The following is a 22,858-nucleotide window of genomic DNA, read 5'->3' on the forward strand; positions in this document are numbered from 1 at the left end:
CGGGGGCAGTTTTTTATTATTATGACTTTCAAGGATGGGCATTCCAGCGGGGAATCACCCGGGTAGAAACTAATCAACTTCTGCAAGGAGTCCACAAGTGTATAGCCTAACATGGGGAACTTCATACAATGCTCTGGACCATCCTCCTCTTCCTTCTCTTTCCCAATAATTTCTCCCAGCGTTTTACAGTCTTTGATTTCAATTCGTTCAAGCCTTGTGAAATATTGCATCAGAGTGGGTGTCAGTACATATCTCAAGCACCTGCATCTTTCAATCTTGACTTCCTTCAATTGATGAAACGACTCGCCAGAGAGTTGATCATGCTGCCACATTTCCCACCGTCTATTTATGTGAGAAAGTGTGAGTATCTCCAATTTGGGGAAGGAAACCTGCATTTTTCCATTACAGTATGTCAGCATTTTAGCGGACCCATTTTCCATCTGCTGGAGCAGAGTTGAACATGAGTATCGGAATAAGGCAGGAAAATTTGAATAAAAAACAGGATAAATTTCGACGACACCCCTATAATTTTGTGAAATAGCCAGTAGCACCCCTCCTTTTAAAGATTAGCCGCGCACCACCTCTCCTTTTGTTGACAAGGTACCAAGAGAACATTCACTTTGTCATGTGGATCTAATATCACGGAACTGCACAAACCGACCCATTACTTGATTTCTTTACCGGTACCAAATCTGACCTTATGTAGGAAAAAACAGTAGAAATAACAAAAAAATGGTGGTGTGTGGCTAATTTTGAAAGAAGAATGAGTCACTGGCCATTTTACAAACTATAGGGGGTGTCGTCGAAATTTGCCCTAAAAAATATATACAAGAAAGTCATCTGTGCATAGCACAGCAAGCGAAATATATGCATACAAAACATTTGAAATATATAAGCTTGTGTACAGAAATTTTTTTATTATGTGATTATTTATTATATAATTAATAGAATTTTCAGTTTTACAATTAAAAAAAAGAAAAAAAACTAAATAAATATAGAATACATGGATGAGGAAACGTGAGTTTTCGTAACAAGTAAGAAACTAAGAAATGATTTTTTTTTTGTTAAGTGCATAGAAACTTAGAAATGAATTGTGTTTATAATAAAGTTAAATCTTACGAAGTAAAGCGGTTTTTATTTTCTCAATCGATAATGGGGATTCTTCATAAATCGGTTCACTACAAAAATAGATACAAAAGAAACTACCCAGGTAGAAATTACAAGAGAGTGAAACATTAGTTGACCTGCCATGCAAATTATAAAGGAAAGGGAAAATAGCACCGTACAGTATGTTTTTTGTTTTTTTTTCAACCTGCAGTACAAATTCAAATCATTTTCTTATACAGTACGAATTTTTTTTTTTCACCGCATATCATTACATCCTAATTCTGTCAAAAAAATGGCGGGAATGAACGGAATGCAGACGTGGCAGCTTGTTTGGGGGAAATTTTGTAACAAATAAGAACTTAGGAGCAAAAATAAAGAAAAATAAATTTTGAAAATTTAGAGCATGCGTGGTCAGAGCACGCCAACGACCCCGATTGGGGGGTGGCTACCATTCGGGGGGGGGGACCTCGTCGGCCGACCACCCTTTTTCTCGACGTGTTATGACCACGCCGACGACCCCGATCAGGGAGTGGGCAGCCGGTGGGGCCGGCCCCACCGCCTCTTTCGATCTATACAACATTTCCCTTTTTTTCCTATTTTTTAATTTTATTTTCTTGTTTATGCCCCTAACCGCCTCCAAACAAGTTGCCGGTCAATTTTCCCGCCATTGTCTTGATGGAATATGGACGGCATGCTGCGCAGTGAAAAAAAAATATCGTGTTGTGCAGTGAAATTATTTGAATTTGTGCTACAATATGAAAAAAAAACGTGTTGTACGGTGCTATTTACCTTAAAAGAAAATAAATGTGAAAGCCTCGAGTAAGAACACTGCAAGTGTAGCAAGCCTTTCCTAAAAACCAATAATCCCGGTCGACTACCTTCTTACAACAATTCTCCATGAAAGGCAGTCAAAACTGGGAAGGAGGATCTCCACTCTAGTCCATTAATCTATGGTGAATTTCTATCTCCGTTGCAAGAGATAGAGTAGAGAAGATGCCTTCGGTCGGTATCCAAAATAAAAATGGTAGTTACAACATAATGAAATTCTCTTAATTAATAGTAAAAATCTATATATATATATAAACTCGAATACAAATGCATTAAATAGTGGCCTAATTATAAATATATACAATTAATTCACATTAAGAAAATATTCATCAAATAAATGAATAAATAATAAAATAATATATATATATATATATATATATTCTGAAAATATATATATACATATGAAAGTCTATTTTAGTAATTGTTTTAAATAATTATCGTTAGACAATTGATCATATATTTGTTCAAATATACAAAAAAAAGTTATGTTTGTTAGTTTATTTAAATTTGTTATACTACTGAAATATAATACAAATTTTCACTTTATATAATTCTACACATTGACTCTAATAATAATTAATAAATAGGTCTGTAAAAAGGTTCATTTTTAGAGTTAACTATTTTTTCTTATTATAATATAACTTATATAATCATCATAAGATTTAAAACAATTCATAAGGTATATTTCTAAGAACTAAAATATCCTCACACACATACAAAGGAAATATAATTTATTAATATTTATGTAAATGTGAAAATAGTGAATAATTTTAAATAAATTAAGTATTTTCACATCATAATAAAATTATATAGTATAAAAAGTGTTTATGTTAAATAAATTTGTAACTATAAAATTCACATTAACAAATATTATTAAATCCAATTTCTTATATATAGATAAATGAAATTTTCTATCTTAAATTTTTTTTTAACAGTTGGTGCAATGAACGAATCTAGAAACCGAGTATAGGATAGGCAGTGTAAGATATTTATAGAATAAAATCGACTTTTTTTGTCCTCATCCTAGTTACTTTTTCACATTTATCCATCTTTTTAAAATTGTTTTATCATTACACACATGGGTCTCTTTGCTCCTACCATCTACTTTTTCGTCCAAAAATTAATCTAAAAATAATGTTCAAAATTTTTATAAGAAAACTAAGATTTAACCCAAAAAGAATCTTAAGATTAAAGTGGAGAATGGGGTGACGATGGGAGCCAAGCCGACAACGCATCAACCAAGCAAGGTCGCTTGCAACAGCATAGCGCCTGCCAACAACCACTATCCTTGGTGACTCCGCTAGCCCGGATGGACCCAAAATTTCGACCTACTTCCAAGTTAATGGGCCAACTGATGCCGTAGGCAACCAATGTGGTTCTCGATTTCGGCATAGCAGAGGCCGCTAGCGATGGCGCTCCTTACCATCCCCTCTCCCTTGCTCTTCGTTCTTTTTTGTTCTTCGTGTTTATATTTCTTATGTTTGAAAATATTTTTTACTGTTGGACCAAAGAATAAATTTTCGAACAATAGATAAAGTACAATTAAAAAAATGTGCAAGACGAAAGTGAAAAGACAAGTTAAGATTGACGACTAAAATGTCTTTTTGTCCCTATGTTTATTGAAGCAAACTCCTTTTTAACGAGAAAGCCGCCACCCATCAGCAGACATTTCTCTTAGAAATCCTTAGGACCTCAAAGAAAGAATTTTCATATAGCAACCAATATATCCCTATACAATCTACAAAAGGAGCTTTAATGGTGTTAAGTTGGATTTTGAGCTGCGACTGCAATAGCGTTTCCTTCTTCTCTTGCAAATTTCATATATTTTGAAAATCTACTCAAATTTCTTATATCTATTCATCTACACTACCAGAAAATCATCCGTGCATAGCACGCCACATTTATAAAATATATGCCTGCAAGACGTTTGAAATGTATGAGTACTTCTATAGTAATTTTACAGTTGGGAAAATGATATTTTTAATCCTATAAATATAAAATATTCACTGGACTTATAAGCGATTTGGCTCATCTCCAACTCAAAAACTCGAGCCGGTAGGTTGTGGTACCTAATTTTTTATAAACCCGTCAATTTCTCTTTGAGTTTTTCATGACAACCACTCTCAACAATAAGTTTGACATTCAATCAATTTTGGTCTATGAGATTTAAGACTACCGAATCAGTTCTATACATTTGCTCCATATAAGACTATTTGCGGTCCTAAAAGTTTTGAAAAAGACATTTTTTTTCCTATAAGTTGGCTTTCAATTAAAATGCAGTCATATAGGTTTTGAAAAAGAAAGACATTTTTTTATTTTATATACCACGAAATTGACCAAAATTGCCTTACGAAACAAACGTTTAGGACTAATTTGTCACTTTTAAAACTTAGAGGATCAAAATTGACCAGAGGCTAAACTTATAGGAGCAAAAAAAAATTTTCCCCTTTTCCCCTTTATAATTTTATGATTCTTTTTTTATACAATTAATAGAATTTACAATTTTTATAATTAAAAATAAATAAATAAATAAGAGAAAACGTGAATGAAAAGCCAAGTGGAAGTGGGTGCTTTCTTTCCTTCTTTTTTTAATTTAAAATTTTTCCTCTAAAAAATAGGAAAAGGATAATTGAATACATATAATAATCTCAAATTTTAGAAAATAAAAAAGATAGTTACAAAATCAAGAATTCTCTTAAATAATAGTATGATAGTATAAGATTATATAAAGAGAGAGGTGACCCCTTTGATCTCACTTGTCCTTCCCCAAAATGCCCTTATCAAATATATTTTAATTAATCAGAGTTATTAATTTAACATTAAAATGATAAAATTTTACTTCAAAAAATACCGACATTCTTTCTCCCCATCCTCTCCCGTCTCTCCCTCACCTCTTCAATTGCATTCCAATTTTCTTTCTCAAATATGTGATGAGCAATTTCTTATTTTCTATTAATTTGTTTAATTATTTATCTCATGTTTTAATATAATTAATTCTTTTAATTAAATGCTAATTAAAGTGGCCAATTAGCTAAGGTATTACTTTTCTCAATTATCATTTCATTTATTACAAAATAATTAATTATTATTATTATTACGTACTGCGAGTATAGCTCTAGTATGTATCAATAAGGAAAAAGCCTCCCCTAAAGTGAATTTATAAAAATACCCTCAATGAATTTTTTTAAAAAAAACCTTTAATATATGTGGAACAATACAATAAAAAAAAACATTTTTGGTGAGATTTCTCGAATCCTTTTGCACTATACTCTCTTAAGGCTTTTAGTTGCGTTACCCACTATCTGATATGACTTTTATACTTCTTTAAAAGCTTTCCGAAGATATAATTATTCATAATTTTTTAACATAAATAAATCACTAATCATACCAAATAATATAATTATTAAAAATGGTGAGGGGATAGAGAATAGAGAGGGAACGTGGGGAAGAAATGAAAGAGAGAAAAGGGAAGAAGTAGAGAAAAATTTAGAGAGAAGTGGCGAAGTTGGTAGTTGCTAATTATAGGAATTAACAAAGTTAACCTCTAACTTTCCTTAATTTAGCCGTAATTAATTAATCGTAATATTTTCATAGGGGTATTTTTGGAAGAAGAAAAGTTAGATAAACTATTTTCCTTGTCCTTTTGTAATAGTATTGATATTGATAAAAAGAGAGGACACGAGTGTATGAATTTACAAGAAATCCTCGAGTAATTTGAAGAAACTAATTAGAAAGAATAAAAAATGTATGAATTTCTCTCAATTATTCATTACTTTTTTATATTTTTCTCATAATTCAACAACATAATCATTACAAACCAATTAAAATTAAAACTCAACTCTAAAATCAAATACAACATAATGTTTTGAGAAAGTAACTTCGTCTCCCTTCCAAATATTGAATAGCTCGGGACATCGGACCAGCTTCAATCTCCTTAGTGGTACGGCAACAACATTCCCAGAGCTGTCCTTATTAGCAAGAGCTGAAGGAGCAACTTCACATGAGAATAGAACTTCCAGTGAAGCATCAACAAGTATGAGCTCCTCAAGTTTCCTCAGTTTAAAGAGGAGACTAAATGCATTAAAGATAGCAGACGGGACAGCAAACCTTTCCACCGCCAGAACTCATAGTCCATGCAAACCTTTAGGATGAGATTGACGAACACTCAATATGTGCTCTATCAGCTCATCGTTCCAATCCGTAGACTCCAGAATTGGCAAGTTGGGAATTGTACCCTGAGAATATGTCACTAGTAAATATTCAATTCCTTCGCAATAACTCAAAAGCACTTATTTATCGGTCACAGACTGTGTAAACACACGTGTGTATATATATATATATATATATATATATGTATGTATGTATGTATTCTCTTGGTGCTTTCAAATAGGGAAAATTTCAAGATGACTCAGTGTTACGATGACTGGTTTTGCATTTTAGTTCAAATATTTAGTATTTTTGTTCAATACTAAATAATTGAATTAAAATACTAAATCGTTGTTAAAATATACTAAATAATTAAAAAAATTAAATATTTGAACTAAAATGCTAAATTATTGTTAAAAAAATACTAAATAATTAAACTAAAATATTAAATGATGTCACCGTCACACCATGTCATGCTAGAAAGAATGTTGGAACAGAAAAGGTGGAAACAGAAAATGAAATGATTGGGCATTGGACTTCCTAATACCGGACTTCCCCACGCCCTATATCAACTCGGGGAACAAAACCAGAACTTTCCACACCATTATTTTCTTTTTAAAATTTGAAAATTATTTTTAGTTGAAAATACATTTTCTGACAGAAAATGTAATGACTGTTGGACAAACGAGAATAAATTGTTGAACTTTGAAGATAAAATTCAATTAAAAAAGGGGTTAAAGTTGAGGATTTAATGTTAGTTGAAGCAAACTTCTTTCAAATGAGAAGCCGCCTTCAGACATATCATTAACCAACCAATCTATACATCTGTATACCATTATGAAAGGTCCACCAACTGGTGTCGCGTACATATGACGGCACAGTGAATGGGATCGAAAAGGCACTGTCCAGCAGAATATGTGAGCTGCAGTACGTATACATCCTTATCTTCTTTGCAAGTTTCATATTTTGAACATTTGTTACTTAATCCAAAACAAGAATTAGTACCTGTCAATATATTTGTCATCCAAACAGGCTTAAATTGACTTTTGACATTAATTGCCTGCATTGATGTTTTACAGCCTTGCAAGTTGCAAGCTTCATAATTTGGGTTGGGAAGCTAGAAAACATAGAAAAAGAGCAAGCTAGGATAAGAATTTCAACCCAGAAAGGCGGTCTCTTTTGCTGAATGGCGATATCAATTTGGTCGTCTAAATCTTGTTGTAGTATATCTATAGCATCACTAACAGCTTCCTCTAGACCTCCACACTCTCGGACAGACAACTTATTCAAGGATGGCAACTCTAAAGTGTATAAGTTCCCCTGCCAAAACTTACAAAGTGCTGGCAATTTCTCGAGTTCAAGAGTTGTCGACCTGGGAAGTACTACGATTCAGGGAGCCGCATGTCTGCACTTTCCATCTATGCTCCCAATTAGATATCGTATCTGCGGACAATTAAATACATGCAGTTCTTGGAGTTTCTCCACACACTCTTCATCTTCAGGTTATGTCTGACGGTTCATCCCGGCTGATGTGCTGCTATCTCCAGCATCCAATCCCTCATATGTACACTCTGATGAAGAGCAATCATCTACTTTGAGGCACTCCAGGTTCCGTAGCCTCTTCCGCATAAAAGATGGAACAATGCTGAGGAGCTTAGTGCATCCCTCCACCTTAAGAAGTTTTAATTTGCAGAAGGTCCCCGGAGAAAGTTGATTCTTCCATAGAGCTCTCAATTCGATAGTGCTAATCTGTAATTCCTCCAAATTTGGAAGAAAGAGCTGTGCAGAACAATTAATTATTTCAGATCAGCAATGGCAAAGTAAAGAACAACAAACCTTTTGCAGCATCTGCAGCTCATACACATACGTAGCACACCGTACCTTCTCATTGAAAAGTCTCTGGGAGGCAACATCATCATCTTGAAGTTGAGGTCTCCCATTTGGAGGCTCAGCAATGAACCCCTTCACCTTATAACAACCAGTTATTACTAGATCTTCCAAGGAGGGAAATAGAAATAGAGGAGAACTACCATAGAAGAAACACTCCAGGCTTTCAAGAGAAGAAAGCCACAATGACCACAAACGGGGAATGATGATTTCATCCATCTGGTCTGCTTCGCCGTCCCCTCGGGAAACAACCTCTCGCATGTCCTCGCATCTCTCTATTTGTAGCGTCTCCAGTTTCAGAAGAGTTGTCGCTGTTGTGAGCGAGACGAGATCTGTTAAACATTCGCACTCCTCCACAGTGAGTTCTGTGAGATTCGGAAAACCCACCACAGTTTTGGTTTTGGACACCTTCTCATCATAGACAACGCATTTTGGTTTCGGAAGCTTAGCCAAATTCAATTTTTGCAATTCAAGGAGCATTATTGCTGTTGTGCGCTTCACTTTCTTATCTGAGTACTCCCGCCCATTGCCATCAACTTCAAATACAGATTCCAAAAAATTACAAAGAAATATATAGACCTCTTTAAGATTCTGCCACCTCTTCTCTGTTGAAGTTAATGGAAAGACTGTGAGAAGCTTATTGCATCCCTCAACTCTGACAGTCCCCAGTTTGCTGAAATTAGATGATGTTTCAGTTTCAGAAAGTTCATTATTGTCCCATATCTTCTCGAAATCTCCTACTTCGTGAAGCGACATCTCCATCAACCTCAGGAGGAGAACCTTAAAGGAACAGCAAATTTATGGATCGGACGCCCACCAAATTTAAGAATACTTTTGTTGGCTATGGACAAATATCTTAAAAAAATAATATCTTACACATGATAATTTTTTAATCAAGTCACATATGTAGTATCACAATCTAACTTGGCTTTATCATTCAAAATAAAGCATCATGAATGTGCAACTCATTGCTTTTATAGTTATCAATATATAAAAGTGTTCGCATTTGAAGGGACAAATCAACAATCAATTTGGCAATGAACGTTAATTTGCAAAAATAAATGATCGATTCATTATGTTTAGCATACTCATACTTGTAAAGTATATTCACTATATAATTGTAGATAACAACAAAACCTTCAAACGATCTTGGCGATCATGAACTAATAATAAATAAATTTAAAACTAAAAGAAAAAGTATATACAACCTTTGATAACCTCTAGAATAAAAGATACGAGAAAATCATTATTAAATGAAATTATAAATTCAATTTATAATTAAAAAAGTAAGTAGACAAGCAAAATCATAAATTAGAAAAATAGAAAAGGAAGTATTTGGATAATGAAAAACTGGAGATTTAAAAAAAAATCCTTTCTAATCGATATACAATTTGAATAGTGGAGAAGCAAATATTTTTAGAAAAACAATTTCATTTCTATTTAAGTGAACATATAAATATATATTTGCAGTCTTTTACTATACAAATTTTTTTTTAGGAAAATTAAAAAATTTCTCCACAGAACCAAGTTTCTCTGGTGCCATTTTTAAATTGAAAATGTTTTTTCTTTAGAAAGATACCAGGGACTCTAGATCTTATGACTTCTCTCTTTGAGCCTTAACGTTTCTTTTTTTAGGATGCAGCCGTATGTTTGCTTTAAAATTATGATGAAAAAAATGCAAAGCTACTCTGATGCTCAAAGAGGAGAGGTGGAGCTGTCGTTGGAGGTCATCACCCAAAGCCCAGGGTCACCAACGACTCTGAGGTAGCCACAACCTTGGGCGTGGGTGTGGTTGTGGTTGTCGCCTTCACTGGCCACACCCAGTAGAATCGAGATTTGAAGGAATGCAACTTCTAGGATATGATTTTAGGGGGTGGGATCATCGACAGTCGCCACCAGCCCTATGCTTATGGTCACCGGTGGCTTCCGAGGTCGCTAGAGATCTGGATCTTGGGTGGTGGTGTAACGAAAATCCTGAAATGAAAGCCCGAAAAAACCAAACCTATCCTAACAGAAAATGTGGAGTAAATTGTACTGGTGGTTCAAAAGTTTTACAAATGTTTCAATATGATACAAAAAGTTTTTTTTACTACTTGATGGTACAAAATATTTCAAAGTTATTTCAATATAAAACAAATCGTCATCTCGCCATTGATGCCGTCAAACCGAAGCTGATGATGCAAAACCGGTTTTTGTGGGACGTTACATGATGGTGCAAAATGTTTTGAAATTGTAACTTAATAGTACAAAATATTTTACGTAAGTTATATGATGATGTAAAATTTACATATCTTGTAAAGGACAGTTTGACGACGTCAATAGCGAGAGGACGGTTTGTACTATACTGAAACAATTTTTAAACATTTTGTACTATCAAATAGCAAAAAAAACTTTTTATACCATATTAAAACATTTGTAAAACTTTTTGAACCACCAATGCAATTTACATTTTTTTATTACACCATGCATAATACATAGATACTTATACATGCTATATATATATTTATAATTTGCCGGAGCATGGCATGGGCTCCACGTGTGATTTCTTTTCTTTTCTTCCTTGTTTCTGTTTTGCCTTATTCCTTTGCTTTGTTTTTGGTTGAGGAAAACGAAAAAGAAAACAGAGAGAGGGGGAGAGAGAGAGAGAGAGAAAGAGCCGCCATTGATAATGTTCTCGAGCTTCGTTGAGCTCATACGTGCTTCTCCTTTTCTATCTCATGAGCTTCTAATTGATTCCCTAGCTTATGGCCATTGCCGATTTGATGTTTCTTTTGCTTGTTCTTGCTGGTTTGGCTTTGTTCTGATGTCGAGGAACAAGCAGGTGATGAAAAAAAATTGCAATAATATGATAGAACTTGGTTTCATGATTCCTTTGTATTTAAGTTTCTGATGATTTCTCATCTCAATTTTTCTCCTTTAGCCTTCTTTGAACTCCTTTAATATCAAACAATCAAAGACTGCTGCTTTTTGAAACTATTTCTATGAGAAGTGATGAGGAAATTCTGATTTACAATTTTAAGGTCATGGAGATGTCTAGAATGGGAACTTCGATTTAAAAAGTTGGTTTGTTGCCTTGCACTAATCTTGATTGGATTGAGATTTTCTATTTTGGCGTGAATTATCTTTGTTAAGTTGAATTTCATCACAAGAATCCATGGACAAATTAAGTTGAAAACAATAAGCATTTATATATATGTACTGGATATTCTAACTATATTTATAATTTATAGGAGTCGATGAGACCGAGACTATACACCCGGGAGGCTCGACTCATTGAGTTATCATTTTTGGGATCTTTATGAGTATTTGTGTTTCACTATAGAATGAAACCAAATCTTAAATTAATTATATCAATGTTTGTTTGAAGGAGATAAGTTGAATGAAGTAGTATGGGGATTTTGAGGATTTCCTATAAATGAATTCGGTTAATTGCGGTGTGGTGATATTATTGTTTATAGCTATGAGACCGTTGATTCGGCGGTATATAAAAAGGGACGCTTAGACCGCCGATCAAGCGGGATACAAAAAAGGACGCCTAGACCGCTGATCCGGTGGAATATAAAAATGGACACCTAGACCGCTAATCCGACGAGATATAAAATGGACACCTAGACTCCTACTGCTGGAGGATAACGGGCAGTCCCCGCTTAGGAGAAATCAAATGAGAAGCTCGTGGATATGAGTGCAGGGTCACGGTGTCATCGAAACTCTGTCGCGAGAATAGCGACCCTATGTGTATTACTATTATTTGTTCCTTAAGAATAACTGCTTGAGTTATGTAATATTGAATTGGTTAATAAGAAGGTTCAAGGCTGAAAAGTAGGTGTATATATCATTAAAAATTTTGCAGTAAATGATATGACTGTAATTGTTCATGTGAATGCATAAACAAGTATGATATTTCATTTTATTGTGGAATTTAATATTCATTGAGATACAGCTCACCCTATGCATATATTTTTTCAGATAAGTTAGGAGTTAGACTAGCAGCACGGGAAATCTTTTGGGACATCAGGGATTAGCGTGAAGAATTTTGCAGTTAGACCCACTCATAGCATAGGTAGTAAGTTCATGTAGAGTGCTATAAATATGTTACAATCTGAAACTTTTGTTTAGTTGGTTTACTGAGATTGGTGAGAAAGAGTACTCTCTTGAAATGTAAATAGATATTAGAGCTTGTTGGATTGGTGACATATATTTGGGAGTTTATGGAAAGTATGTTTTTGTATGAATAGTGCATATGGTAATGAATATCGAGGAAATTTAAGGGAAATTATGCTGAAATTTCGGGTCGTGACATTTTTTGTATCAAAGCTTTGGTTATAGGATTCTGTAGACTTAGTGTGCCTGATCCCCGTTCTTTTTTATTAGTTGTGGTCCCAAGGCAGGATATATCTTATAATTGTGTTTGTTAAAGGCTCAGCTAACTTGTGTTTTGCTTAGGAAATTAGTAATGGGACCTAAGTGTGCCGGTCGAGGTCGGCTTAGGTATCGTGTAGTAGAGGAATTAGCTTATCCCGATGCACCTCAACCTTTGGTAGAAGATCAAGTTTCTCAAGTTCCTCAAGAAGCCGCTGCAGCTCCCATTGAACAAGATCCACCAATCCACCAGACGCTAGTAGCAATGACCTGCCTGGTTGAACAACAAACACGGTTGATTGAGCAACAGACTGCTTTCTTTCAGCGGCATTCAACTCAACTGAGTCCATCTACACCTCAGATGGAGCCACAAATGATGCCTTATGAAAGGTTCAAAAAATATAATCCATCTCCTTTCTTGGGAAGCGCTGATCCTATAGAAGTAGAGAATTTGATAGGTGGAGTGGAGAGAATTTTCTCAATTATGGAAGTTCCGGACAATCAACGAGTGGCACTTGCATCCTTTATGTTGGAAGGTGATGCTCAATATTGGTGGGAAGCTACCTAGAGGTGACTGGACCCAAACGCCTCGCATACTATCACTTGGATGCAATTCATGCAATTTTTCCCCTTTTTGCAGGATATTTGAGAGCATGAGAATCGCACATGGATTAAACCCGAATTATACTTCCGCAACAATGACAAAGGACGAAAGACTGAGTTACATGCATACGACAACCATGACCAGCCGTCCGACTGCCCGCTATCCGTCTCCTCCAGATATATATATTATTTTTTTAAATGGATCGAATGAAGCTCAAAGAAAAAAAAGAGAAAAAAAAAAAAGACTGCTCCCACATTGCACCATACGTGGAAGCAATGCACGAAGCCTAAAGTGAATTAGTCCGTGCCGATACGTTTGACGGAGCTGCTGAGTCAATGCTGGTTATCACCGTCCGACACGTTCCACACATGCACGCCCCCTCCCCTCTCCTTCCCTCCTTCCCCCATATATCCTCCCTCTAGCTTAGCTCTCTGTGCATTCATAGGAGCTGATCACCCATATTGCCACTGTTGATTTCTCTTCAGTTCAAAAGTTCTCTCCTCTTCGCGGTGGTTACTGGTTCAAAGTGTTTTGTTTCAATTAATTAGAAGAAAGAAAGGGAAAATTAAGGAGGAGAAGATGCCGGGGCTGACGCTCGGAGACACTGTGCCGAACCTCGAAGTCGAGACGACCCACGGCAAAATGTGGCTCCACAACTACTTGGGCAACTCCTTCACCATCCTCTTCTCCCATCCTGGTATGTAAATGTCGCACACATATTGCATACAACATATAACACGGTGTACATATCAATATCATTCGCATCAACCGATGATGAGCTTCTGCTCGTGATCGGTGATGCCGGGTCCCCCCTGAATTGAGTCGAGAGATAGATAGACTCGCATGCATGTTCGTGGCTCCACGTTCAAGTTTAAAATGAAGTGACTTGATCCAACTACGAGGTGCACTGTAATATATCGGTAAAACTTTCTTCCATTTTGGCGAGATTTATCGTGCTATTGAAGCCACTGAATTAAAGCCAGTCTCGTGGGCAATCTAAATCGAGGTCGTCCAACCTAAGTTGAGGTCCGATCGATCATGGATTAGTACCATGAGCTAATAGTCCAAAGACAATCATGTATCTCATGGGGAAAACAAAAATGAATTGACAGTTGACACGACTCACGTAATGCTATAGATAATCGACCTGTTGTACATATCGATCTGTTTGATGCTATATGGGCTTCACAATATACACAAAGATCGTTTTGGTTTGATCCTGGACAGGCTTCAAATATGTGCGAAGATCATATTACTCAGATCCTTGACGGGCTTCAAAATATACACATAATCAGATCATATGATTAGTTTTTCCCCAGTGTGTTGAATTTATATCCTCCTCTAGTCAAATCCAACGTGTATTTACAGCATGTAATTCGTGTTCTCGGTTTGTTGGTCTTCGTTTGTTGATTTCAGGGGATTTCACCCCCGTATGCACAACAGAGTTGGGGAAGATGGCGGCATATGAGAGACAGTTTGCCGAGAAGGGTGTAAAGCTCATGGGTCTCTCCTGCAATGATCTGCAGTCCCACAATGAGTGGATCAAAGACATCGAGGCCTACACCGTATGTGATCCATATGTTCTTCTCTCCGTTCGGTTGTTGCCCACATACACATGACTGAAGGTTGATCCATTAGTCTTAGGTGATTGCAGGCATGGTAGGTGGCTGCTAGGCGTAGGTCGTGCAGTTTGGATCATAAGATATACACGCATTACTTCATGTGTCCGCACTAATTGATTTTTGCAAAGAGGTTCATATATAGAACTGGCATATAGGTTCTCACGACTGTCCAGTTATTTATTTATTTTTTCATTCTAAATTTCAAGACATGGTTTGAACTATTTTACTCGTCCTAATTAATTTATTATACTATAATGCAGCCCGGAAGTGTCGTGAGATACCCAATCATCGCTGACCCGAACCGGGAGATTATCAAGCAACTCAACATGGCGGAACCCGAGGAGAAAGACCCCTCCGGAAATCAGGTCCCTTCCCGGGCCCTCCACATTGTTGGCCCTGATAAGAAGGTGCGCACACATATATTATATATTTTTGGAATAACAAGGGAGGCCCATGGCATAGTGAAGAGAGATTAAAAATAAATAAATAAAGGTAGAGGAATATGGGACGTAGTTTTACTTGACGTAATTGAACACTAAACTTAATTGAAACCGGTTGAATTTTAGGCGAGAGCATGAATCATATTCACAGCATTAATTTTTTCCTTTCTCATATGCACACATAATTAAATATGTACTCTTTAACCTTTTCATTAAGTAGGGATGGAATGCATGCTTCCATAATCCAATGAATAGGAAACTTGACAAACTTGGGGAACTTAGTGAAAGTGACAACAAAATGATGAGTTTCTCATATGACTGTATTATATGCATACTCATATATAACAGATAAAGTTGAGCTTTCTCTATCCGGCGAGCACGGGAAGGAACATGGACGAGGTGTTGAGGGTGGTGGAATCACTAAAGAAGGCTTCAGAGCACAAGGTGGCGACACCCGTGGACTGGAAGCCCGGGGAACCAGTGGTGATATCGCCAAGCGTGAGCGACCAGGAGGCCAAGAAGATGTTCCCTCAGGGCTTCGAGACCGTTGATCTCCCTTCCAAGAAGGGCTACCTCAGGTTCACTCAGGTTGACTAGAGATTTGGAGACTTTAATCGCTCACCTATATATATATATATATATATATATCTTCTATGTTAGATATCCCTAGTAATCAATAATTGCAGTGACGAATCTCTTATGTGGCAATGATGACTGATCATATAATGAATAATATATGTACACATATGCGGAAGTATATGTGTGTGTATTGCAGTGACGAATCTCTTATGTGGCGATGATGACTGATCATATATATATATCTTCTATGTTAGATATCCCTAGTAATCAATAATTGCAGTGACGAATCTCTTATGTGGCGATTATGACTGATCATATAATGAATAATATATGTACACATATGCGGAAGTATATGTGTGTGTGTGTGTTTATGTAAATGTACTTTTTGAATATTATGAATCTCAAGATTGACTGCTTCCTTAATGCCTTTTTTTTTTTGTATGAAACCTAGTATCCAGACTAGAGGGCTTGATTAATCGAGTCAGTTCACTAAGGTCAGTTCACTAAGGAGGAAAGTTTTTTCAGCATTGATTTTCTGTATTTATAAGAATTCAAATTCGAGATTTTATTAAAAATTTTATTTAAACGGAATAAGTGTTAAAAGCAGAACAAGTGTCGAATCATTTGAATCAATTCACTTTATCTTAAGTATTCTGGTCTTCTGTCGAATCATTTGAATCAATTCACTTTATCTTTAAGTATTCTGGTCTTCTGGCCGTCACAATCAGTCAATGAAACGGCAAGAGTGCAGGAATATGTTCAACTTGATTATTACGATCATACTTGATCATGTAACTACCTAGGCTAGGAGGGAGGGCTTTGGCGCCTTTTGGACGAAGTGGTTGGTCACTTTTATTTAGTTATTCAATTATTTTTTATAATAAGGCTGACGATTTTGAGTCAAAATTGTGGAAGATATTGTTTTCATAATTTCATTGAGAGATATTATTTTCATAATTTTTGAGAGATATTGTTTTTATAATTTCAAGAGAGATATTGTTTTTGTAATTTTGAGAGATAAAATAAGTGCATTTTTTATTGCACGAACTCGTTTTTTTCTTTTTTCTTTTTCATGGGGTTGGAACTGTTTGTTACTTAATTAATATCTCGTTGGTAGATTTTTGTTTAGAAAATTCTATCTTTATTTGTCTGATTGGATTTGAGTAGGAATGATAAATTCGCAATAAATCTTTTAGTAGGCTCATCGGATTGGAGTTTATAGGATACTAGGATTTATTAAATACTCGAATATTAGGAAGACTTCAGATTAGTTAAAGTTTATGGGATATACTTCCTAGGATTTATTAAATACTCGAATATTAGGAAACCCACTGTCGGAAATGTTAGCTTTTAGTATTAGGCTAATCGGCTCGAACTTGGATTGGTAGAAGTTTATTGGATAGTTAAGTACTATTGAATTTTCGGATTCTTCCAGAGATGCACACTGAAGAAGAATAAATGATGCCTTTGGCAGAGCTCTGCATTAAAAGTATGATTTGGTGAAGTTACAAATATGATTATGGATCTTAATGCCACGATAAAAGTTAACAGGGCAAAATATTAATTGTAGAACTTGTTTTAACAATTGCTCACTTGCTCCAGCTACGAATCATGACTCCAAAATCTTGCTGCTGATTTCAAAATCTTGATATGACGTTTAATTTTCCGTGGTCTAGGCTGGTACCTTTTCTCAATGAGTAAATTGTCCAAAATGCCATCAAGAGATAGATGTTGTCTCAATTGCACATCGATCCATTTTTTACATCAAGTTGAACCTTGACAATTGAAAGTTACATCAGCGCAGCCCTTCCGTCTAGGTTCCATGAAATTTCAGACGGAATCGTTTGAAGTGGCTTTTTATATTGTTTCTCCGTCTGACATGCCTTTCTAACATGTGTCTCTGCCTCCCTTAAGCTTCTTAAGATCGAAAGTAGGAAATGAAGGGATGCTTGGGCTGGATTTTCTGATGTCAAAGCAATCACCCAAGTGAGAGCCACCAGGCAGTCCAATTTCTCTATTCAGTGAAGTTTTTTTTTAAAAAGGTTTAAAACAAGAAGATCGAAGCGGAGTTTCGTGTTTTCTGGTGGTATAAGCTGATTGTGGTCCTCGGGGAGGTTTCGAAAAGTTGGATTGCAGCTAGGTAACGGTTATTTACTACTCCCACAGCTGGTTTTGTGGTCCTTTACTTGTCTCCTTCATGCATTATTTAATGTTGTCCGAAGTTGCTTGTCTTTTGTTTTTTTGGTAGTTAATGTGGTAGAGAATCTAATAAAGTTTGAATTTTTATATGTTTTTTGATCTTTACGTGATGGTTCCTTTTAGGTTAGTTTGTGGTCTCAAAATGGAATGGCATTACATGGATCTGATTTTACATCATGGAGGAAAGTTTGATGATAACAAACAGAATTATGTTGGTGGGGAGATAGACGTTTTGGAACATGTGGATGCAGATACCTTGTCTGCAATTGTGATCATGAACGTGTTTGATAATTATCACAGGAGCAAATCCTTCCAGCTGCTGGTATGTCATCCCTGGGATGAGGATGGAGTTTGGGCTTGAAGAGTTAACAAATGATAATGATTCAACAAACTTGATAGCTGCTGTAAAAGGATATGATGAGGTGCACTTATACTTTGAACATCCAGTAGAGACTCTTGAGGAACTTATTGGCAAGGAAGCATTGGAATTCTTGGCAAATGTTGAAAGAGAAGGAAGAGAAAGAGAAGTCAGAGAAAGATGGAAGCAACAAAAAGAGAAGTAACATAAACAAGAGAAAGAGAAGCAAGGGAGGTACTTGTACAAGCAACTGATCAATATGAAGAGGATGAAGATGAACAGGGGAATGACTCCACTAGTGGTGATGACTGATCAATGTGATAGTGGGGATGAAGATTGGGATGAAGATGATGATAAATTTTATTGAAGCAACTGAGCCTAGTTTGGAAGAATATGATATGAACAATGCATCTGCAGGATGTGGAACTTCTACAATACATGGTGATGAAGCTGAAGCTGGAACTTCTACAATGCATGCTGGCACCATTGTTGGTCCTGAAGTGCAATAGAAGCAGAATCCTAAAAAGAAGAATACAAAGACTAGGTTCAAAGAAATAACAGTAGAAGAAAGGGCGAGAGTGTTTGTATAAGAACATTCAAGCTGAGGTGGAGGAACTTTTAGAATCAGATGGTTATCACACTGAGGAGTTAAAGTCCGTTAATGGTGATGAATCTGGCAACGAAGAAAAGGGTGTATAGTACCCAATGTTCAATGAGGGAAATCAGTTTGGTTTGGTCACCATTGAACTTGGGATGGTATTTTCATCCTTAAAGGTCTTCAAGAATGTCGGGAGGGACTACAATATCAGCATTGAAAGGGTAGTAAATTTTAAGAAAAGTGAAAAAGGCAGAGTGAGGGCTCTGTGTGCTGATAAAGGGTGTGATTGGAAGATACTTTGCTCAATAAATAGGAAGACCAACTGTTATCAAGTGAAAATGTTTAAAGATGAAAACAAATGATATAAAAGAGTGCAAAACTGGTTGGCTACAATGGAGTGGGTGGCAAGTAAGTTGGTCTCACAGTTAAGTACACATCCAGAGATGAATGGTCAAAATGCTTATGATTTCATGATGCACACCTATAGAGTTAAAGTGTTTAATGTTACTCTATATAGAGTCATCAAGAAAGCTCATAAGATATGTGAAGGTTAAGAGAAAGAATAATATGCGAAGCTCAGGGATTACTACAATTAACTTGTGAAAAGCAACCTGGAGTCAACTGTGGGACTGAATGTTGCGCTTGTGACTCATGAGCTTAAGGGAATGTATGTGTGCTTGGAAGCTTACAAGACTGTTTTCTTGGTTGCTTGTAGGCCACTCATTGGTCTAGATGGTTGTTTCCCAAAAGGGTATTACGGGGGACAACTTCTTTCTATTGTTGCTTAGGATGGCAATAATGCATTCTATGTGATTGCATACGCAGTAGTGGATGTAGAAAATAGGGATAATTGGATTTGGTTTTTGAGGAATCTTGTGGATGACTTAGGAAATCTTGAGTTGAATCGTTATAGCTTCATATCTAATAGGTAGAAGGTATGTCTCGTAACACTTAGAGTGATTATTTATTGAACTTATTATATATTTTTCAGTTGCTAATTAAATAATATTGACTTTATAGGGTCTAGATGCTGCACTGGCAGCAGTTTGCCCAAGAGCACCACACAGGTATTGTGCTAGGCATATCTGGGCCAATTTGAGCAGGAATTGGAATGGAAAGGCCCTGAGGGATACATTCTAGATAGATGCTAAAGCAACAACTGAGCAACAATGTACACAACACATGGACACCATTAAGGGACTGAGTGAAGCCGCATGGCATTGGCCAAAGAAGATACCAGTTGAAAGATGGAGCAGATTAGCTTTTGATATCCATACAAAGAATCCCTTAGTGACAAACAACATGTGTGAGCAATTCAATGGTCAGCTATTGAAAGTGAGGAGCAAGCCCATCATCACCATGACTGAAGGAGTAAGAGTATACATAATGAAGAAGTTGACAAGGAATGCAAAGCTAGTGGCAAACTAGACGAGTCCATTAAGCCCCATAATTTAGTCAAAGTTGGAAATGAATAAACATAAATCTTCTACTTGGACACCACATTGGTCAAGGGATGCTTCTATTTTAAACTTTGAGGTAACTTGTCCACTTAGGTCTAAGTGTGCAGTTGATATGGAAAAGCGTACATGTTCTTGCAAGGAATGGGATACCACAAGGATTCTTTGCATGCATGTTGTTGCTTGCATTTCCTACAATAACCAAGCACCTGAAAATACTGTGCATCCATGGTATACAAGGACCACACAATAGAAACGTTATGCTTCCTTCATTAAACCTATTGCTGGTGATGAGTACTAGACTAAATCAGGTATGGACCCTGTCCTACCCCCAAAGCTGAAGAGGCAACTAGGGCGTCCCAAAAAGCAAAGGGAAAAGACCCCGGAGGAAAGAAAAGATCCATATAATCTTAAAAGAAGCCTAGTCACTAACTTGTTCAAAATGCGGAGAAAGTGGTCATAATAGGGTGTCATGCAAGGGTCCTAGTGTAGCTAACAAGAAGATAAAGGAAACAAATGCGTCAAGAACAGAACAAGGTGCTGTGCCGGGGACGAGGGTAGGTCAGTTGGTCTAGGGAAGGGGAGCAGCAGCCGAAACCTTCTCTTACCTTCGAAAGGGGGAGACCGTTGACCCCTAAATTAGACCTAGTACTGTAAATGTTGAAGGTGGGGCAAATAGTGGATCTAATTCAGTCCAAGCAAAGGAAATTCTAGTGTCTCAAAACTTTGCCCCACGATTGACACCACGACCATCATTGCGTTATCATATGACAAATTTTCTTAGACAGATACAATTTCTTTAACTGTCAACATTAATTTATTCTAAGTGATTGTGATTGCTGAATGTGGAATAGGTGCAAATGAAAGTGATGAATGCCTTAGGTCCAGACATGACACCATCAAGTCCAATAATGGCACGATCAGCTTCAATGATGGCACCCTTAGATCCAGTCATGCCACCTCAAGTGTCAAACATTCCAAGACAGGTATATATTAAAAAAAAATTGAATTTCAGTTTAGTTTGCATGCTTGTGATTGCTAACTGTGCAGTAAGTGCCAATGGAGAGGGACAATGCCTCAGATCTAGTCATGGCAACTAAAATAACAGCTCCATCAGTACAGGTATACATATAAACTTATATTGATCTTCCATAATACAACTACAAGGGTTCACCAAGGTTGTGTTGGCTTAATGGTAAAGCTTCAACTGTTTGTAGATGAGGAATGTTGCAAGTCCATCACTGCCTACTAAAACGACAAATGCATCATCACAGGTATGTATCTCAAGTTTGAATCAATGAATAGGTAGGTGTTGTATAATGTATTGATTTAACTAGGTGAACATACTGTGGATGTTTGGATATGGAGTAACTCCAACCATGGCACCTCTAGGTGGACTTGCCACAGGGAGCCAAGCACCCCATGCATTTAGGCCCCCTGCATTTACAGCAGATACTACACTCCCTAACCAATAAGTACTGCCATGATAAGGAGGGGACAACAAGCAATGTCATCACAAACCATGCAAGTTGTCAGCCTTGGGACTGCTAAGAGATTTGGTGCATTTTTTAACATGAACCAGGACCAATTGTCTCCGTCACAGTAAAGGAGTGTATGTGATGCTCATTTTGTATATTTTTGTGAACATACCTGGACATTAGGATAAATTTGCAGTTATTGGGTTTGTTTTTGTAAAGGGTTTCTGTTGATTGTAAAGGGGTTTCTTTTTGTAAAAGGTTTATGTTGATTGTAAAAGGGGTTTCCTTTTGTCAAGATGGCTCTATGTTGGGAAGGGTACAAGTTGCTTGTAAAAGGGATTTGTTGTATGTTATGTCTATGAATGTCATGAATATGTTCTTCTGGGAAATGAATATTTGCTCTTTAATTAATGAATATTTTCTATCTTATATTGCTTTTTTAGTAAGGTACATAAATTTGATGAAACTCAATTAGTGATGAAGATTGACCAAAATACACTATCATTCTTCATTGCCAACAGTTTGGATAAATAAAACTTCTAAAACATCATCGAATATATAAGCACATTTTGGATAAATACAACTTCTAACTCGTCAGATACAACAAAGAAATCCCTATTTGTTCATATCATCTTTAATCAACACTAATGCTAGTAAAATTACCAATACAATGCAGACAATCTCCAGCATCTTCACTCTATCTCGATACATCAAATTCTTTCTCTTTAGCTTGGCAACAACCAACCTCTGAGCTGCTATTTCAGTAGCCTCTTCATTAGTATGAATAACCTATGTCCCCTCTGCATTTTGATTGCCATCCACTGCCATGTTAGAGGCCTCACCCAACCACTTGAAATATCCACAAGTCATTAACTTGTTCTTCATCGATCAAATCCATCAAAAAATTAAGGATCACAAACGTCAGTAACTTATATTGATTTCTCAATATTGCGATGCTAACAAACTCGTGTATTCGGAAAATCACCTAAAAAAATGGGCAGCGAAGGAATTTCCTCCCAAAATTCTTAGAAGTCTTCAATGTCAGAATGGAAACCTGTCGCCCACAACCACAAATCCACTCTTCTCTTTTCCTTCCATTCGCCATACTCGAGCCACACCAACTTGAATCTTCATCGTCAGTATATCTATGTGGTCTCTTCCTTCCATTCGCCATGCTCGACCCACACCAACTTGAA

The 22,858-nt window shown here is 36.4% G+C and overlaps 2 protein-coding genes, 1 long non-coding RNA gene and 1 other non-coding gene across 4 annotated transcripts; 3 read left to right on the forward strand and 1 right to left on the reverse strand.

Moving 5' to 3' along the window:
• Positions 1-7,062: 7,062 nt before the first annotated feature.
• On the reverse strand, positions 7,063-8,591 carry LOC116192287. The gene is made up of 2 exons (XM_031520795.1): positions 7,963-8,591; positions 7,063-7,860 (listed from the first exon to the last, which is right to left on the reverse strand). Exons 1-2 carry the CDS (start codon positions 8,446-8,448, stop codon positions 7,585-7,587), a joined length of 762 nt encoding a protein of 253 aa, XP_031376655.1. The 5' UTR covers positions 8,449-8,591; the 3' UTR covers positions 7,063-7,584.
• Positions 8,592-10,783: 2,192 nt separating this feature from the next.
• LOC116193397 lies at positions 10,784-10,863 on the forward strand. The gene has a single exon (XR_004154303.1). It is a non-coding gene; the product is annotated as a small nucleolar RNA Z199 (small nucleolar RNA).
• Positions 10,864-13,351: 2,488 nt separating this feature from the next.
• Positions 13,352-15,827, forward strand: LOC116188283 (1-Cys peroxiredoxin). Its single transcript, XM_031517580.1, has 4 exons — positions 13,352-13,628; positions 14,348-14,496; positions 14,814-14,960; positions 15,342-15,827. The coding sequence occupies exons 1-4, from the start codon at positions 13,511-13,513 to the stop codon at positions 15,588-15,590; spliced, it is 663 nt and encodes a 220-aa protein (XP_031373440.1). The 5' UTR covers positions 13,352-13,510; the 3' UTR covers positions 15,591-15,827.
• A 1,895-nt stretch (positions 15,828-17,722) lies between these two features.
• Positions 17,723-22,030, forward strand: LOC116188363. Its single transcript, XR_004152243.1, has 3 exons — positions 17,723-21,306; positions 21,402-21,458; positions 21,577-22,030. It is a non-coding gene; the product is annotated as an uncharacterized LOC116188363 (long non-coding RNA).
• The last annotated feature ends 828 nt before the right edge of the window (positions 22,031-22,858 follow it).

The sequence above is a fragment of the Punica granatum genome, chromosome 1 (assembly GCF_007655135.1).
Source record: "Punica granatum isolate Tunisia-2019 chromosome 1, ASM765513v2, whole genome shotgun sequence".
In the NCBI taxonomy this organism is placed as follows: domain Eukaryota; kingdom Viridiplantae; phylum Streptophyta; class Magnoliopsida; order Myrtales; family Lythraceae; genus Punica; species Punica granatum.

Bases quoted from the DNA above. Each gene is read 5' to 3' on its own strand.
- LOC116192287 (XM_031520795.1), bottom strand. From the start codon at position 8,448: ATGCTCCTTGAATTGCAAAAATTGAATTTGGCTAAGCTTCCGAAACCA. The intron at 7,861-7,962 runs GTACGGTGTGCT...TGTTCTGCACAG, and splicing joins AGAGACTTTTCAATGAGAAG to CTCTTTCTTCCAAATTTGGA.
- LOC116188283 (XM_031517580.1), top strand. From the start codon at position 13,511: ATGCCGGGGCTGACGCTCGGAGACACTGTGCCGAACCTCGAAGTCGAG. The intron at 13,629-14,347 runs GTATGTAAATGT...TGTTGATTTCAG, and splicing joins CATCCTCTTCTCCCATCCTG to GGGATTTCACCCCCGTATGC. The intron at 14,961-15,341 runs GTGCGCACACAT...CATATATAACAG, and splicing joins TTGTTGGCCCTGATAAGAAG to ATAAAGTTGAGCTTTCTCTA.